Genomic DNA, 19,163 nt, shown 5'->3' on the forward strand with positions numbered 1-19,163 from the left:
TTCACTTTAACAGATAGCAGAGACGTCACACGAAACCCATCCTCTGGGCGTATCGAGTTCGGAGTTCCCATCTGAGCGAAATGGCCTGAACGAAGGTGTGGTTATAGGTCGGAGTATTTGCATGAGCGTTAAAGGATATTACTTACGGTGTATCATTCATCTGTATCATGCATGCATAGGAAAACGACGAAATAAACTGTATTGTAGGCAATGCAGGAAGCGTTCGATTTACGACTGGGAGACACAACTGCCACCGCCAAACCTGCGTAGTCATAGTTGAAAGAATAGGAATACGGACCGGTGACTTTGGCAGGTAAGCTTGATGAGAAGACGGGCGTCGAAGCTCATATTTCCATGTTAAAGAGAAACTGCGCTAATTTTGTAATTTTATTGCGAATCTACAATATTTTGATGTAAGTGCTCTGTTTAGCACTACTTAAAGTGAACGTGCTTTTTATGTCTTCAATTTGGTGTTAAGTGTTCCTTATTTGACAGTGAAACATGCATTTCGTTCATACTACCGCATTGGACGGTGAAATGAATTTTCTCACCGGTTTCACCGGTTCTTCTGATAAGACATACCCACTGAAGAGCAACATGAGTTCTTAGGTTGTAACAATGTTACTATATTTCTTACACCCCTTGTGCAACTTGTGGGTAGCCGAATCTTTATTGTACCCATGCTAAACATATTTACTGTATAACATAGTGTTTCAATATGCTTTGTGTTGTAATCACGACAGATATATAGTTACGCAAATGTTACTATGCATGTTAAACAGCACATCAACTACACGAAGTCGGTAAGAAACAAGTGGTTTCCGTTTCCTGTGTAACATCAAAATAAGTAACATGAATATTGCTACACGTTCTCTTTTTTTTTCTAACAACAAAGGCAGACTCCACCTAACTTTGGTATGTAGTCCAATCATTTTGAATGTGAACTGAATGTTTGTTTGTCTCTCACTGTCTATTTGCACACACACACACAGTACCAGTCAAACGTTTGGATATACCTACTCATTCAAGGTTTTTCTTTATTTTTACTGTGTTTTACATTGTATAATAATAGTGAAGACATCAAAGCTATGAAATAACACATGGAATCATGTAGTAACCAAAAAAGTGTTAAACAAATCAAAATATATTGGAGATTCTTCAGAGTAGCCACTCTTTGCCTTGATGACAGCTTTGCACACTCTTGGCATTCTCTCAACCAGCTTCACCTGGAATACTTTTCCGACAGTCTTGAAGGAGTTCCCACATGTGCTGAGCACTTGTTGGCTGATTTTCCTTCACTCTGCGATCCAACTAAGCCCAAACCATCTCAATTGGCTTGAGGTTGGGTGATTGTGGAGGCCAGGTCATCTGATCAGGTCAGCACTCCATCACTCTCCTTCTTGGTCAAATAGCCCTTACACAGCCTGGTGGTGTGTTGGGTCATTGTCCTGTTGAAAACAAATGATAGTCCCAATAAGCGCAAACCAGATGGGATGGCATATTGCTGCAGAATGCTGTGGTAGCCATGCTGGTTAAGTGTGCCTTCAATTCTAAATAAATAACCAACAGTTTCACCAGCAAAGTACCATCACACCACCTCCTCCATGCTTCACGGTGGGAACCACACATGCGGAGATATGGACTTGGTCTTTTACCAAATAGGACTATCTTCCCTATACCACACCTACCTTGTCACAACACAACTGATTGGCTCAAATGCATTAAGAAGGAAATAAATTCCACAAATTAACTTTTAACAAGGCACAGCTGTTAATTGAAATGCATTCCAGGTGACTACCTCATGAAGCTGGTTGAGAGAATGCCAAGCGTGTGCAAAGCTGTCATCAAGGCAAAGGGTGGCTACTTTGAAGAATCTCAAATATAAAATATATTTTTTGGTTACTACATGATTCCAAATGTGTAATTTCATAGTGTTAATGTCTTATGCTACAATGTAGAAAATAGTACAAAATAACGAAAAACCCTGGAATGAGTGGGTGTATCAACTTTTGACTGGCACTATATATATATATATATATATATATATATATATATATTTTTACTTTCTTTGATTTACATTCAGTCTTTCAGTTGTATACAGTAGGTCTTCAGATGGCCCTACCTGTGTGTGGCTCAACTCTCATGCTGTCATCTCATTGCAACTCTGACATCCTTAGCAGAGGTATTGTAGTACTTTGCCTGTCTCTGCTGACTTTCTTTGAACTTCTCTGCTGACCATTAATTTTGTCATTCCTGGTCTCAGCAGATTTTCAATCATTCGCACTATTGTCTTTGTACGTCTTTCCATCAGTGCCATTGCAGGGCTGCTGTCTGTTGCTTGTGACGGGGTATTTCTGTGATCCAGCAGGACTAGGTATGGGTCAGCACCTGCTCTCTTTGCTTTTGCCATCAGTCGTTCGGCTGTTTTCGCTGCCAATTCCAATTTCCCATTACTTTGCGAGTATACTGGAGACAATGTTTAGTGTTTAAAGTCCCAGGCCTTGCTGAAACTTTGGAACTCGCCTGAAGAGTACTGGGGGCCATTGTCTGAATATAGGATGTAAGGTATGCCGTAGCGTACAAAGTGTGTCTTCAGTTTTGAAATGGCCGCTTTTGACTGCGTGTTCTCCAAATGGTCCACCTTCCAGTTTGAGAGTTTTCAATCAACTGTGACCATGTAGTCTCTGTTGTTGAACTCGAACAGGTCCATATTTTTGTCCCAGGGAAGCTTTGGTGCTTCGTGTGGTCTCAGCGTCTCTTTCTGCTGCTTCACACCCCATGCAGTGCAGGTGCTACATTGTTCCATGTATGTTCTCAGCTGTGCATTCATGCCCGGTCAGTAGACACACTCGCAAGCTCTTCTCAGACATCCCTCGATTCCTATGTGTGAGGAATGGATTCTTTGAGGGCAGCAAGCACAACGACTCGCTCACCTCTGAAGATAACTCCACTTTGCACACTCAACTCATCTTTGTTGTGAAAATACATTGCTACTTTCAAGGGTACATGTTCTTTCACTTCTGGCCACCCCTGCAGGATCACATTCTTCAGTGTCTGGAGCTTTAGTGGCTCTCTGGATGGCCTTTAGTCTCTCGCTTGACACGGGCAGGTAGTGTATCATGTTGATTGATTCCACAGGGCATCTGTTCTCTTGTTCTGAGAGGCACACCCTGCTTAGGGTGTTGGCCAGCACCACAGGTTTTCCAGGAACCTATCTGAGACTGACCACAGGGGTCTGTGCAATGTTATCAGCTGATTTTTCTTGAAAGCCAGCTCGAGTCTTTCTGACCACTCCCACAGTGAGTCCTTGTGTGTTAGGTGTCACAGCGGCTTGCGGTGCTCCGTGGCATGGCTGCAGAACTTGGATAGGTCGTTTACCATGTCCAGGAGGCGCTGCACCCCCCTGCACATCTTGTAGGCCTAGGCATCTGTCTGATGGCTGTCGCTTTTCCCGGGTCCACTTTCAAACCCCTCTGATGTTAGCAGGTGACCAATGTAGGGCACTTCCTTCAGCCTGAGCTGCAGCTTCTCTGGATTCAGCTTGATATTGAGCTTCCTGCTTCTGTCCAGGAGCATTAACAGGTTCTTGTCATCGTCCCGATTTTGCAGCTTCATCGTTGTCTCCTTTCTCCCATAATCAGGATGCCATCTGCAGTGATTTTTATTTTTAATTTTTTTTGACTCCTCGGCAGACCTTCCATTCCCTGTTTCAACTTCCTCTGAAAGATCTCTGGGGATGAACTGATTCCGATTTGGCATGCGCAGCCACCTGTAGCGTCCCATGGCAGTAGAGAACGTGGTGAGATAGCTGGATTCCTCATCCAGTTCCACATGTCAGTTGTTTCATCACAAACAGAGAACACACGTGCTCTGTTCAGGTCTGGCACCACGTCTTCAATAGTGGGTAATGGCTCCACTTGAGCGCCTTGAAAGGTTTTGGATCGATACACACTCATAGTTTTCCAGATGGTTTTTGCACTGCGATCAGGCTGCCAATCCAGTCTGTGCTTTTTTTTTTTCTTTCCCCCAACTGCTTTTATTATCCTTTTCTATAGACCACCAAGCTCCTCTCTGAGTGGTTTATGTAGTGCTGCTGGATAGGCTCCACTCACTTGTCCACTCCCGGCTTCAGTTTGCCGGGTAAGCATCCATTTCCATGGAATACATCAGCTTGCTCCTGTTTTATTTGCTCTTTAGTCCAGGACCCTGTTTTCTTGACGGCCAGGATGCTGCACAGTAAGCAACTCCATTGCCTTGATATCCTTGCTGCCTACAATGGGCCTGTGCACATTCTTGTCGACTACGATGAACTCACCTCTGTAGGTGTAATTATTGCGTGGATTGATCACTTTTTTTTAAAAGTGTGCACTTCCCCAGTAGCGTCAGACTACTCTTGTTATACATCACCAATACCTGACTGCAGGGCTCTAGGTGACTGTCTTTTGTGAGGTTTGCAGGGATAACATTACAACTAGCAACACAATCTAGCTGAAATCTGACTGACATTTTGTTGACCAGCATGGTTGCAAAGAGAGCTGCATTGGGGTCTTTTTCTTCTTCTTTTTAATCTTCCTGTACCATGTTTATGCTCTCTGACTTTGGCCTGTGTGATGCAGAGAACATCCTCACTGCTCTCAGATTCAGCTGACGCATTTCACATTGCCAGTTCAGTGAGATATTTGTCTAAACTCTCATCTTGGCCCTGACTCCGCATGACAAAAATGTTTATCTCTCAATTGTTTCATTTTTCGTGGGATCACAAAATGCATCTAGTGCTGCAATTACTTCCTCAACAAAGAGATTGTCTCTTGTACTGCCCACACCAAGGGTCTCACAAATCTCTCTGCCCTTTTCCCCAATTAGATATACAGTAGCTTCACTTTAGTCATCAGGTTTTTCTCCCATTGTAAGAGCTACGTACAAATTAAATTCCTCTTTCCATCTTTTCCAGGTAAGTGCTAAATTACAATCGTCAAAGTAAATTTCTTTTCACTGGATTTTCCATGCCGATTTATTTGTAGAATGGAATGTTAGCTACTCACAAATCTGCTTATGGCCAGTTAGCTTTTAGTATAGTCATTCTATAATCAGCTAGCATTGACGTTCGGCGCGATGAATAGCTTGTAAAAGCAGACCTTTTCCAAACTGGCGCCTAGGATGTATTATTATTTGTAGTTTTTTCACTGCCACAATGTTTCAATGTGCTTTGTGTTGTAGTCACAACAGACAAAGATATATATATATATATATATATATATATATAAACTCAGCAAAAAAAGGAACATCCATTTTTCAGGACTCTGTCTTTCAAAGATGATTCGTAAAAATCCAAATAACTTCACAGATCATCATTGTAAATGGTTTAAACACTGTTTCCCATGCTTGTTCAATGAACCATAAACAATTAATGAACATGCACCTGTGGAATGGTTGTTAATATTCCAACCGGACAATTCCTTTGTCTTCAAAAAAGAAAAGGAACACCGCTAACTCTCATGTGAGCGCACGCCACTGAGCTCGCGCCACTGAGCTCATGTCATTTTCTCAGTCATCTGATTCCAATGGCTCTTATTCTCTCCCCATTCACAGTAGAAGCATGAAACAACGTTCTAAAGACTGTTGACATCTAGTGGAAGCCTTAGGAATTGCAAAATGACCCCACAGACACTGTGTATTAGATAGGGAATCACTTGAAAAACTACAAACCTCAGATTTCCACACTTCCTGGTTGGATTTTTTTCTCAGGTTTTTGCCTGCCATATGAATTCTGTTATACACAGACATCATTCAAACAGTTTTAGAAACTTCAGTGTTTTCTATCCAAATCTACTAATAATATGCATATCTTAGCTTCTGGGACTGAGTAGCAGGCAGTTTACTCTGGGCACCTTCTTCATCCGGACGTCAAAATACTGCCCCCTACCCTAGAGAAGTTAAGATACTAACAGCTTAAAGACGGTAGGCAATTAAGGACACAGTTATGAAAACTTAGGACACTAAAGAGGCCTTTCTACTGACTCTGAAAAACACCAAAAGAAAGATGCCCAGGGTCCCTGCTCATCTGTGTGAACGTGCCTTAGACATGCTGCAAGGAGGCATGAGGACTGCAGATCTGGCCAGGGCAATAAATTGCCATTTCCGTACTGTGAGACGCCTAAGACAGCGCTACAGGGAGACAGGACGGACAGCTGATCGTCCTCGCAGTGGCAGACCATGTGTAACAACACCTGCACAGGATCGCTACATCCGAACATCACACCTGCGGGACAGGTACAGGGTGGCAACAACAACTGCCCGAGTTACACCAGGAATGCACAATCCCTCCATCAGTGCTCAGACTGTCCGCAATAGGCTGAGAGAGGCTGGGCTGAGGGCTTGTAGGCCTGTTGTAAGGCAAGTCCTCACCAGACATCACCGGCAACAACGTCGCCTATGGGCACAAACCCACCGTCGCTGGACCAGACAGGACTGGCAAAAGTGCTCTTCACTGACGAGTTGCGGTTTTGTCTCACCAGGGGTGATGGTCGGATTTGCGTTTGTCAAAGTAATGAGCATTACACCGAGGCCTGTACTCTGGAGCGGGATCGATTTGGAGATGGAGGGTCCGTCATGGTCTGGGACGGTGTGTCACAGCATCATCGGACTGAGCTTGCCTTCCCTGTGGCTCAGTTGGTAGAGCATGGTGTTTGCAACGCCAGGGTTGTGGGTTCGATTCCCACGGGGGGCCAGTACAAATAAAATGCATGAAATGTATGCATTCACTACTGTAAGTCGCTCTGGATAAGAGCTTCTGCTAAATTACTAAAATGCCAAATGTAAAAAATTGCAGGCAATCTCAACGGTGTGCGTTACAGGGAAGACATCCTCCTCCCTCATGTGGAACCCTTCCTGCAGGCTCTTCCTGACATGACCCTCAAGCATGACAATGCCACCAGCCATACTGCTCGTTCTGTGCATAATGCCCTGCAAGACAGGGATGTCAGTGTTCTGCCATGGCCAGCGACGAGCCCGAATCTCAATCCCATTAAGCACGTCTGGGACCTGTTGGATTGGAGGGTGAGGGCTAGGGCCATTCCCCCCAGAAATGTCAGGGAACTTGCAGGTGCCTTGGTGGAAGAGTGGGGTAACGTATCACAGCAAGAACTGGCAAATCTGGTGCAGTCCATGAGGAGGAGTTGAACTGCAGCTGGTGGCCACACCAGATACTGACTGTTACTTTTGATTTTGACCTGCCCTTTGTTCAGGGACACGTTATTCAATTTCGGTTAGTCAAGTGTCTGTGGAACATGTTCAATTTGTCTGTTGTTGAATCTTATGTTCATACATATATTTACACATGTTAAGTTTGCTGAAAATAAACGCAGTTGACAGTGAGAGAACGTTTCTTTTTTGCTGATTTTAGTTAAGCAAACTTTACTTTGCATATTGTTAACCAGCACATCAAATACATGAAGTCGGTAAGTAACAAGTGGGTTCTGTTTCCTGTGTAACATCAATATGAGTAACATCAATATTGCTACACATAGACTGTATGGTTATAGACTGTATGGTTACGATAAGCAATGTAGCCTATTGTTTAGGTTGCAGTAAAAATGAATCTAACCTCCTGTCTTCCAGAGATGGCCACAGACGACAAAGTGGTCATCCTATCGGATGATGAAGAAGATCAAAAGAGGAAGTATGTCCTGGACGAACCCTTCAACACTCTTTCCCTGGAGCTTCAGACCGACCGAGAGCCAGGACCCACTCCTGCAGCAGCAGACACACTGTCTGCTCCAGAGACACCCATGGCCTCACCACTGAAAGACCTAGGCTGCTGTGAGAGGATGTTCCTTAGAGTCAACTCCCAGCTCCTCATCTCCAAGATCTTCTACTTCTTCTTCTATGCAGCATACGGTTCACTGCACCCACTCCTAGCCGTCTACTACAAACAGCTAGGGATGTCACCAAGCCGTAGTGGACTGTTGGTTGGGATCCGGTACTTTATAGAGTTCTGCAGTGCGCCATTCTGGGGAGTGGTGGCCGATCGTTTTAAGAAAGGAAAGCCGTTGTTGCTGTTCTCTGTACTTTGTTGGTTGGTGTTCAACTGTGGCATCGGCTTTGTCAAACCAGCTGCCATGATCTGTAAGGAGAAGGTGGACATCCCCACAATGGCCCCACCAATACTGCCCTTGACGACTATGACACCAATTAACGGCTCGCTACCGGACGCTTCCACCAATCACACGAGGAGAAGTCGTCGGGATTTGTTTCAAAGTTACTTTCCTAGCTTCCCTTTTGTTTTGAATGGCCTTGATTCTGGCTATACCGTACGCCGCAGGCATAGGAGAGGTGCTGATAGCAATACCACTCAATCCACTGGGGTGTCTTACGAGCAGAATAATGCTACAATCACAGCTACGACAACAGCCACTCACACCCCCACCGGTGCCCAACCCAGAGTGGTGTCTGATGAGCAAGCCAATACCACTCAGCTTTTTCCGAATACCACAACTATGCCACCGACCACTAAAACCCATACACCTACCCATGCCCCCACCACCACCAATTCCACATTGATGCCTCACAAGCAGGGCAATTCCACTCAAGCTACTCCAAATACTACAACAACAACTGTGGCAACCACTACCACCACACCTGCCCCCACCCAACCTAAAGAGTACATCATTGAGTACAACGAAGATCAGGTCGAGAGCATTTTTCTCCTGATCCTCTTGGTCATCATCGTGGGGGAGTTTTTCAGCGCGCCGGCGGTCACCATTGTGGACACAGTGACGTTACAGTACCTGGGGAAGCACCGGGACCGTTACGGCCTGCAGAGAATGTGGGGGTCCCTTGGCTGGGGTGTGACCATGCTGCTAGTGGGTATCTGGATAGACCACACCCACATTACGCTGTTCATCGACGGCGTGGTCGGCTGTATCCTGCCCGAGTACAAGAACTACCAGGTAATGTATGACATTGAAAATGTGACGACTATTATCAAATTTATTTATATAGCCCTTCTTACATTAGCTGATATCTCAAAGTGCTGTACAGAAACCCAGCCTAAAACCCCAAACAGCAAGTAATGCAGGTGTAGAAGCACAGTGGCTAGGAAAAACTCCCTAGAAAGGCCAAAACCTAGGAAGAAACCTACAGAGGAACCAGGCTATGAGGGGTGGCCAGTCCTCTTCTGGCTTTGCCGGGGTGGAGATTATAACAGAACATGGCCAAGATGTTCATAAATGACCAGCGTGGTCAAATAATAATAATCATAGTAGTTGTCGAGGGTGCAACAAGTCAGCAACTCAAGAGTAAGTGTCAGTTGGCTTTTTCATAGTCGATCTTTGAGAGTATCTCTACCGCTCCTGCTGTCTCTAGAGAGTTGAAAACAGCAGGTCTGGGACAGGTAGCACGTCCGGTGAACAGGTCAGGGTTCCAGCAGGTCTGGAACAGGTAGCATGTCCAGTGAACAGGTCAGGGTTCCATAGCCGCAGGCAGAACAGTTGAAACTGGAGCAGCAGCACGGCCAGGTGGACTGGGGACAGCAAGGAGTCAACATGCCAGGTAGTCCTGAGGCATGGTCCTAGGGCTCAGGTTCTCCGAGAGAGAGAAAGAGAGAATTAGAGAGAGCATATTTAAATTCACACAGGACACCGGGTAAGACAAGAGAAATACTCCAGATATAACAGACTGACCCTAGCCCCCCGACACATAAACTACTGCAGCATAAATACTGGAGGCTGAGACAGGAGGGGTCAGGAGACACTATGGCCCCATCCGATGATACCCCCAGACAGGGCCAAACAGGCAGGATATAACCCCACCCACTTTGCCGAAGCACAGCCCCCACACCACTGGAGGGATATCTCCAACCACCAACTTACCATCCTGAGACAAGGCCGAGTATAGCCCACAAAGATCTCCGCCATGGCACAACCCAAGGGGGGGGCACCAACCCAGACAGGAAGACCACGTCAGTGACTCAACCCACTCAAGTGACGCACCCCTCCCATGGACGGCATGGAAGAACACCAGTAAGTCAGTGACTCAGCCCCTGTAATAGGGTTAGAGGCAGAGAATCCCAGTGGAAAGAGGGGAACCGGCAAGGCAGAGACAGCAAGGGCGGTTAGTTGCTCCAGCCTTTCCGTTCACCTTCACACTCCTGGGCCAGACTACACTTAATCATAGGACCTACTGAAGAGATGAGTGTTCAGTAAAGACTTAAAGGTTGAGACTGAGTCTGCGTCTCTCACATGGGTAGGCAGACCATTCCATAAAAATGGAGCTCTATAGGAGAAAGCCCTGCCAACAGCTGTTTGCTTAAATTCTAGGGACAATTAGGAGGCCTGCGTCTTGTGACCGTAGCGTACGTGTAGGTATGTACGGCAGGACCAAATCGGAAAGATAATATGGCGCAGGAGGTCTGTAAACAGTAGCTATAAAAAATAATAAGCAATGGGTCGTTAAGGGCAACATAGTTGATACGTAAACAAAAAATTAATTCATTTGTTCATTTCTTCACTCGTTCCTTCCCCAGGTGGCGTTCATAGTGTTTGGAGTGATGATGGGTCTGGCCCTGGTGGTAGCAACACAATTCTACTTCGACAGGTAATCGGGGCAGACCCAATTTAAACTCTTTGAAACCCCACCTTTTTTAGCTTTTCCTTAAATCAATGATTTTATTGTTATTTTAGACTTTTTTTGTTTTATGTTCTTTTATTCATCAATTTCATAGAATTGCTGTTTGTTTTTAATATCTTCTATTTGATTTATTTTACTGTAAAGTGTGTGGCGATTTTAAATTGCCTTTAAATTAAGATTGATTTGATTTGACAGTGGGGACTACAGACAGGAGGTGCCTCAGAGGCCCCAGGAGGTAGAGATACCACAGGTAAATCAACTGGAAAATGAAAACTCACACTAAGTGGAAATAGTCTTTCTAATTTCTTTAGCCGAAGTAAATACTGCTTTAAATAGAAAATTGTTATTTTATTCATTTTACACAAAAACATTTCACACAGGTAGATGGGAATGTGGCATCTCCAGAGGAGAGCTCCACCTCGGACCAGACCCCCATCACCCCAGAGTCCACCACCACCGAACAGCCTTTCTATTACAGTGACCTCCTCAGGCTGCTGTGTAGTGTTCAGTACAGCACGGTGCTGTTCGTCGCCTGGTTCATGGGCTTCGGTTACGGCTTTGTGTTCACCTTCCTGTATTGGCATCTAGAGGACCTGAAGGGGACCACCACGCTGTTTGGAGTGTGTTCGGTTCTGAGTCATGTGTCGGAGCTGGCTGCTTACTTCACCAGTCATAAGTTTATCGAGCTGGTGGGACACATCAGGTAAGGATGGGGTTGTTGGTGTTCTTGTTTTTGGGAGGGTGGCAGAGGAAGGGATATCACATTATCCATCTATTTTAACCAAATCTTTTACCAAAAACAGCAGCAGCAACAACAACAACCAAAGCACACAGAATTTTCTGAAACTGAGGATTTACACATTTGCTCTCCCGTTTCACCTCAACTAGACATACTGCATGTAAACAATCGTGTTCGTTTAGAGTGCCTCTTGCTTGAACGTCACACAGACCTTGTGCGTATACTATAGTCAGACAGACAGACAGACAGACCTAGCACAGAGCAGGGACATTTGAGGGTGTGGTGTTATGTTTAAGGAGAGCGGCCCATCCATCTGGCAGCTCTGTGCGACCTATGTCATTTTGACGCACCATTTTAAAGCATTCTTCTCTAACATCATGGGTGGTTATAACCCTGCAAGAAATACAGTTACCTATTAGTGCAAAGGTCTCAAGAAGAATGTTTGTGCTTTTTGCCTCACCAGTTCAATGGGCACTGTGCACAAAGAGTAACTATACCTAGTAGGGCATCTCTTTAAACCAGGGGTGGGCAACTCCAGTCCTCGAGGGCCTGATTTGATGTCACACTTTTTCTCCATCCCTAGCAAACACAGCTGATTAATCAAATTGCATTCTAAACTGAAGATCATGATTAGGTGATTATTGGAGTCAGGTGTGTTAGCTGGGGCAAAACTGTGACGCCAATCAGGCCCTCGAGGACTGGAATTGCCCACCCCTGCTTTAAACCTCGGATGAGTATTCTGCGATTGGAATCCTAATTAACACAACAAAAGACGCTCTAAGCCTGAAAAGCCTATACATTCCATACATCGCCCTATTTGATCTGTTTTGCTTCTTCTTAATAACTTTTGCTCGGAGTACCTAACCTCTGAAAATCTCATCACTAATTTCTTTCTTTCCTCCCTGTTTTCCTAACTTAGGGTCTTGTACATTGGCTTGGCATGTAACACAGCACGCTACCTGTACATTTCTTACTTGGAGAATGCATGGATAGTTCTGCCTATGGAGGTCTTACAAGGTAAGAGAGATCAGGTCCGGCATTGACATTACTTCCTGTTGACATCTGACTGAGGAAAGGTTCAAATCTGATTCTGTAGTTAAGGGCTGTATTATTGAGCCTCAGAAAAGTTCATCTTAGGACAGGAATCTGTTATTTCAAGCAATCGCTGCCTTATAAAACACCTTTTAATGTTAATATAGGAATGTTAATATTGATTTGAATTGAAAAGGCCTTTACAGTATCACATCAAACTGTCATATTAAAAGACAGTATCAACAAAAGGAAATTCAATAAGGATATCCTGGTAATGTCATATGACTAGTGAATAGGCACCATGTTACCCCTGTTTGTCTATCTGTGGTTACAGATGAGATTATTTAAGAGCAGGTTGGATGGGTCTTGTCAAACACTGGACAGGAGAATATATTGTTCCACTCCCTCTTTCAGACACCTTGGGTACACAATAACCAATAGGACAGAGGTAGGCAACTAGATCCAGAGTGGGCCGAATTTTGTTGAAGAGAATGGTCGGGACCCAGAAAATAATTATTATAATTTGTACACTGCAAATTGACCACAACTAAGCCCAAAAAGAGATTGTATTTTGAGACGCAATCATGCATTAGATTTTTTGCGATGTGGGAACACTTGGGAACAGACTTCCTAAATGAAACACATTTTTAGTTGAATTCCTGGTGATTTTACTTTTTTTTTTTGGTGGAGGAGGAATAATGGTCTGTGGCTATTTTTCATGGTTCGGGCTAGGCCCCTTAGTTCCAGTGAAGGGAATTCTTAACGCTACAGCATACAATGACATTCTAGATGATTCTGTGCTTCCAACTTTGTGGCAACAGTTTGGGAAAGGCACTTTCCTGTTTCAGCATGACAATGCCCCCCCAGAAATAGTTTGTCGAGATCGGTGTGGAAGAATTTGACTGGCCTGCACAGAGCCCTGACCTCAACCCCTTCGAACACCTCTGGGATGAATTGGAACGCCGACTGCAAGCCAGGCCTAATCGTCCAACATTAGTGCCAGACCTCAGTAATGCTCTTGTTGCTGAATGGAAGCAAGTACCCGCAGCAATGTTCCAACATCTAGTGGAAAGCCTTCCCAGAAGAGTGGAGGCTGTTATAGCAGCCTAAGTGGGAACCAACTCCATGTTAATGCTCATGATTTTGGAATGAGATGTTTGACGAGCAGGTGTCCACATACTTTTGGTCAGGTAGTGTATATAATGATTGTTTGTATTTATTTTTACTAAACACGTTGGGGTGGCCCAAAAAAATAGCCTGTTGCCGACCCGTGCTCTAGGACAGAGGCCCCGACTTATAAAGTGAATGTACTCATCCATGATTCTTGCAAGGAATTTAACTATGGCGTTGTGTTTTGAATGGTGGCGGATAAAATGTCCTATAGGCCTACGCCTCATGACAATTTTTCTAGTAATAACTGGTAATGCGCTCAATAAATAAGTAAGAATAAGCTCGTTATTACTGGTCATAAGTGATAGGCACTGTTTGCTTTTGTGCTATAGCTTCTTCCTCAGCTTTATGTCTTAGAGAAGTGTTTTGCAACTCCAGCCCACAAAGCAAAGTAAGATGACCATCCTGTTACTTCAGCATAAGAATGTGTGTGTATATACAGTTGAAGTTTACATACACCTTATCCAAATACATTTAAACTCAGTTTTTCACAATTCCTGACATTTAATCCTCGTAAACATTCACTGTCTTAGGTCAGTTAGGATCACCACTTTATTTTAAGAATGTGAAATGTCAGAATAATAGTAGATAATTATTTATTTAAGCTTGTATTTCTTTCATCACATTCATGCACTCAATTCATGCACTGAATTAGTATTTGGTAGCATTGCCTTTAAATTGTTTAACTTGGGTCAAACGTTTCGGGTAGCCTTCCACAAGCTTCCCACAATAAGTTGGGGGAATTTTGGCCCATTCCTCCTGACATAGCTGGTGTAACTGAGTCAGGTTTGTAGGCCTCCTTGCTCGCACACGCTTTTTCAGTTCTGCCCACAAATGTTCTATAGGCTTGAGGTCAGGGCTTTGTGATGTCCACTCCAATACCTTGACTTTGTTGTCCTTAAGCCATTTTGCCACAACTTTGGAAGTATGCATGGGGTCATTGTCCATTTGGAAGACCCATTTGTGACCAAGCTTTAACTTCCTGACTGATGTTGCTTCAATATATCCACATAATTGTTCTTCCTCATGGTGCCATCTATTTTGTGAAGTGCACCAGTCCCTCCTGCAGCAAAGCACCTCCACAACATGATGCTGCCATCCCCGTGCTTCACGGTTGGGATGGTGTTCTTCGGCTTGCAAGCGTCCCCCTTTTTCCTCCAAACATAACGATGGTGATTATGGCCAAACAGTTATATTTTTGTTTCATCAGACCAGAGGACATTTCTCCAAAAAGTACGATCTTTGTCCCCATGTGCAGTTGCAAACCGTAGTCTGGCTTTTTTTATGGCTGTTTTGGAGCAGTGGCTTCATCCTTGCTGAGCGGCCTTTCAGGTTATGTCGATATAGGACTCGTTTTACTGTGGATATAGATACTTTTGTACCTGTTTCTTCCAGCATCTTCACAAGGTCCTTTGCTGTTGTTCTGGGATTGATTTGCACTTTTCGCACCACAGTACGTTCATCTCTAGGAGACAGAACGCGTCTCCTTCCTGAGCGGTATGACGGCTGCGTGGTCCCATGGTGTTTATACTTGCGTACTATTGTTTGTACAGATGAACGTGGTACCTTCAGGCGTTTGGGAATTGCTCCCAAGGATGAACCAGACTTGTGGAGGTCTACAATTCTTTTTTTTCCTGAGGTCTTGGCTGATTTTATTTTGAGTTTTCCATGATTTCAAGCAAAGAGGCACTGAGTTTGTAGGTAAGCCTTGAAATACATCCACAGGTACACCTCCAATTGACTCAAATGACTTAAATAAAGTAGAGGTGAGGTTTCCTGTTAGATTGTTTTTTTTCAATTTGTGCTAATACTACAAGAAGGACTGCTTTTTTTCTTCTGTATGACATTAGTATTGAAATGATGTATAACATTTTACATTTAGCAGACACTCTTATCCAGAGCGACTTACAGGAGCAATTAAATCAACAGATTTTTCACCATAGTCGGCTCGGGGATTGAATCCAGCGACCTTTCGGTTACTGGCCCAACACTCTTAACCGCTAGGCTACCTGCCGCACCTACTTTGAAGAAGCAATTTTATCCTATAGGCTGTGTAATGTTAACCACTTCCATCAATGTTTGTCCTCTGACATCATTTACATTTTAGTCATTTAGCAGACGCTCTTATCCAGAGTGACTTACAGTCGTGAGTGCATACATTTTTGTACTGTTTTGTACTGTTCCCCCATGGGAATCAAACCTACAAGCCTGGCTTTGCAAGCGCCATGATCTACCTCTGAGCCATACACAGTATTTCACTTTTCTAACCTTTTGTTTTGTCTGTCTTTCTGTCTGTCTCTTTGTACTGTAGGTGTGACCCATGCGTCGGTTTGGGCAGCCTGTATCTCCTACCTGAGTGCCGCGGTGCCCCCAGCTCTGAGGACGTCTGCCCAGGGTATCCTCCAGGGTCTACACCTGGGGCTGGGGCGGGGCTGTGGGGCCATGGTGGGGGGCGTCTTCGTCAACTATTTTGGTACGGATGCGACAACGGCCCTTTTTGACAGTCCCATTTTGAGTAGTGAAATGTAGCAACTCCTGCCATACAGCCATGTTTTTATACTTTAACATGATTTTGAGAACCAATGAGTTCTGGTTTATTACATATTTATAAACTACATATCCACTAATAATCAACTGTCTATAAACTATGTATAAACCATTCATAACCCTATTAAATGACACCTTAATATAAAGTGTTACCACTATGTTTTTTCTGTATCTGTAAAGTGCATCTTTCTTTTTCCAGGAGCTGCAGAGACATTCAGAGGGATTGGAATGGCTTCCCTGGTTATACTCCTCATCTTCTCCTTCATTCAATGTCTGACCGGACAGAATGAGGAAAAGGGTGAGGGAGGGGCGAGCACCTCAGTTCATATTTTTTACAGACCCTGCATCAGTGCACTCTTAGAGGAATTTGTTCTGTATAGAATGGTTTAATGGATTGCTTCATATATTGCAGTAAAAACAAAATATTTATATAACTGCAAACCACCCTTATTTTTAACAGAGTACCATACAAGAATAACCTAAATTTGTATTCCCCTCGATAGAGGACAGGATGCTAGCAGAGAACATTCCGGTTCCTTCCAGTCCAGTTCCCATCGCTACCATAGACTTGATGCAAAGCCAGGTCAGAACTCTCCAAATTGTTGTACTCATATGCTGCTTCTTTCAGCAAACCAATTTCCCATTGTGGGACAATGATGTGTACTACTACAAATACTACTAATTACTACTACAACTACCAGGTTGGTGTGATGGTGCCCCGCCCTGACCCTAGACCCCCGGCTAAGAAGACTAAGCACCAGGAGGAGCAGGAGGATGTTAACAAACCGGCCTGGGTGCTGAGTGGCTCCCCCTGGGTCACCATAGCCTTCGCTGTCTGCCAGATCAGAGAGATGTACTGCGTGGCCAAGAGTAGTCTACCCTCAGAGACACAGCCACTGCAGGTAGGATGATGAACGATAGTCCTTTTTTTTTTAAGATGTGTCAAATCTCAATGAGAACTCTTGTCCTCAGATGTGCGAATCAAACTTTTTTAAAGAATTTCAAGCCAATTCATGTCTTTTTTTTTAACCTTTTTAAATATTTTATTTCAATGGGATTTATTTTTATATCGTATGATTAACAGTGACTATGTGAACGATTTCTCCCCACGCCTTCATGTGAACTAAAGAAAGGTGAGACTGTGTGTGCACTGTAGAGGTGAATTCGACACTGTCTTTGTGACGTGGTGAATGTGGTCAAATGTCCTATGTTCCTGTGTTTGGTCTACTAGTTTAGTGCATGGTTTGGTTATGTCTTTAGTGTATCCAAAACATTTTTGTCACGATGGATTAGCCAATGATGTTATATTATCTTGTCTGTTGCCAGGAGCAAAATGATCAGACCTCTTCTGAATACCAGGCAGTGGAGACTGAACACGGCACAGCGCAACAGGAGTCGCCACACCACCATAATGGTTCCCCAAGCAGCGTATCTAGCAAGGCCCACCCCGCAGAGCACCCCGAATCCCAGCCCTCTCCCCTACCAGACCAGGGGAACTCTGTGGCGCACCCTGCCTTTTTACCTGGTAATTTTGAGGCTTCACATCAACTGTCTAGTACAAACCCTTTCCGGCAGTAGATTAAAGGCTTGAGTTGAGTTTCGAGACGGAGCAGGTACTTACATTGTCGCGGGTCTCCTTTGGGTGCCTGCGACATGTACAGTAGGGAAGGGGTAAGGAGCATTGAGCGCTACTCCACATCGATGACTGTGCTGTAAAAAAAGTACCGAATGATTTGCTTTCTGTGTGTGTGCCATCTGACGCGGTGTAAATAGAATTTGATCGAGAAAGGGTCAAAAGGGATTGTTGCCTTCTAGAATGTAATGTATTTATTTCCTCTGTCTTCCTGCACGAGCTTCTGACAATCATGTTATTATTTTGACTCTTGGGATGAAATGATATGTATACACAATAAAAATGTATTTGTACCTAAAACTTTAACTTTTCACTGCTTTTCTGGCGTCTCAATGATATTATAGCGGTCTATTCCGGCATGTTTTTAAAAGCCCAAGAGTAGACACTTGGTGGCAGTAGTGTACCGTATTGAAGTACTAACCCTAAGCGTGCGTGTTGTGTGAAGGTTGAGGTCAGGGTGTGCTTGCTGTTGCTGCTGATGGGAGTGTGTGGGAGGACAGTAATGGTGTTCTCTTCAGAAACTACACCACAATGCCATCTGCAACATCCCTTGTCTCGGCAGAGAATATAAGTTAATATTGATGTTGAAGATGAAAAAAAAAATATGAAAAAAAGAGATTTAATTAATTGGACTTATTTTTTTCCCCCGAATCGTCTTTGTTTTGAACACAGAAATTAATATAATTCATTATTAGTGTACTCTAAATAGTGATTACACTACAACAGTCTCAAGAGACAACACTGACCATGGCAGCTGTCTTATCCAATATTGTTAAGCATGTTGTCTACATCTAAGGAATGAATCATTTGACCTTAAGATTTCTCCATCAGCTGCACTCCATGAATCAGTTCGTTTGAAGGTACTCCATGAATCAGTTCGTTTGAAGGTACTCCATGAATCAGTTCGTTTGAAGGTACTCCATGAATCAGTTTGTTTGAAAGTGCTCTATGAATCAGTTCATTTGAAAGTCTAATAAAAAATTATGATATTCCCATGTTCCTCAATGATCTTATTGAGGCAAACACCAGTATAATATGTGTTTACTCTTGACCACATGGACTCGCACATACATTAGTCTGCTGCAATGCCTTGTGGGTACGTATGGCGTTGCTGAAAGTGTTGAGTCATGGACTGGTCCTATTTATGCCTGTAGTGTGGACACTCCGACATGATAGGACCAAACAGCTGCCATGTTCAGCAGGGCATCATGGGACTGTTGCAGTACTGTAGCAGCATCCTTTATTTACACAGTACACTGATAATGCTGCACTGATGAAATAGCTACACAATAGTCATGCTGATCATTGGAATGGTAGGTATGATATTGTGTAGGCCTAGGTGATCTTTTAAAAACACTCCAGGATAGTACAACGTGCTACAGCGGAGAGGCAGGGAATTGATTATTGGAATGTTCA

General features: G+C 43.9%; 1 protein-coding gene across 3 annotated transcripts; it reads left to right on the forward strand.

Annotated features, from left to right (window-relative positions):
* The first annotated feature begins 38 nt into the window (after positions 1 to 38).
* Positions 39 to 18,047, forward strand: LOC115195981 (major facilitator superfamily domain-containing protein 6-A). Of its 3 annotated transcripts, none has more exons than XM_029756388.1 (12): positions 39 to 313; positions 7,618 to 8,948; positions 10,523 to 10,593; positions 10,822 to 10,876; positions 11,007 to 11,329; positions 12,285 to 12,382; positions 15,879 to 16,040; positions 16,314 to 16,412; positions 16,618 to 16,697; positions 16,816 to 17,016; positions 17,244 to 17,247; positions 17,441 to 17,591. In XM_029756388.1, exons 2-12 carry the CDS (start codon positions 7,620 to 7,622, stop codon positions 17,449 to 17,451), a joined length of 2,433 nt encoding a protein of 810 aa, XP_029612248.1. In that variant the 5' UTR covers positions 39 to 313; positions 7,618 to 7,619; the 3' UTR covers positions 17,452 to 17,591. The 3 variants fall into 3 exon arrangements, with proteins under 3 accessions (XP_029612248.1, XP_029612249.1, XP_029612247.1); XM_029756389.1 differs by having other exon boundaries at positions 17,199 to 17,247; positions 17,441 to 17,475; XM_029756387.1 differs by lacking the exon at positions 17,244 to 17,247 and having other exon boundaries at positions 40 to 313; positions 17,441 to 18,047.
* Positions 18,048 to 19,163: the final 1,116 nt, after the last annotated feature.

The sequence above is a fragment of the Salmo trutta genome, chromosome 6, assembly GCF_901001165.1.
Source record: "Salmo trutta chromosome 6, fSalTru1.1, whole genome shotgun sequence".
Taxonomy (NCBI): Eukaryota; Metazoa; Chordata; class Actinopteri; order Salmoniformes; family Salmonidae; genus Salmo; species Salmo trutta.

Excerpts from the sequence above, each read along its gene's own strand:
- LOC115195981 (XM_029756387.1), top strand. The coding sequence starts at position 7,620 with ATGGCCACAGACGACAAAGTGGTCATCCTATCGGATGATGAAGAAGAT. Across the intron at positions 12,383-15,878 it reads GCCTATGGAGGTCTTACAAG|GTGTGACCCATGCGTCGGTT; the intron begins GTAAGAGAGATC and ends TTTGTACTGTAG. Across the intron at positions 17,017-17,440 it reads CAGAGACACAGCCACTGCAG|GAGCAAAATGATCAGACCTC; the intron begins GTAGGATGATGA and ends GTCTGTTGCCAG.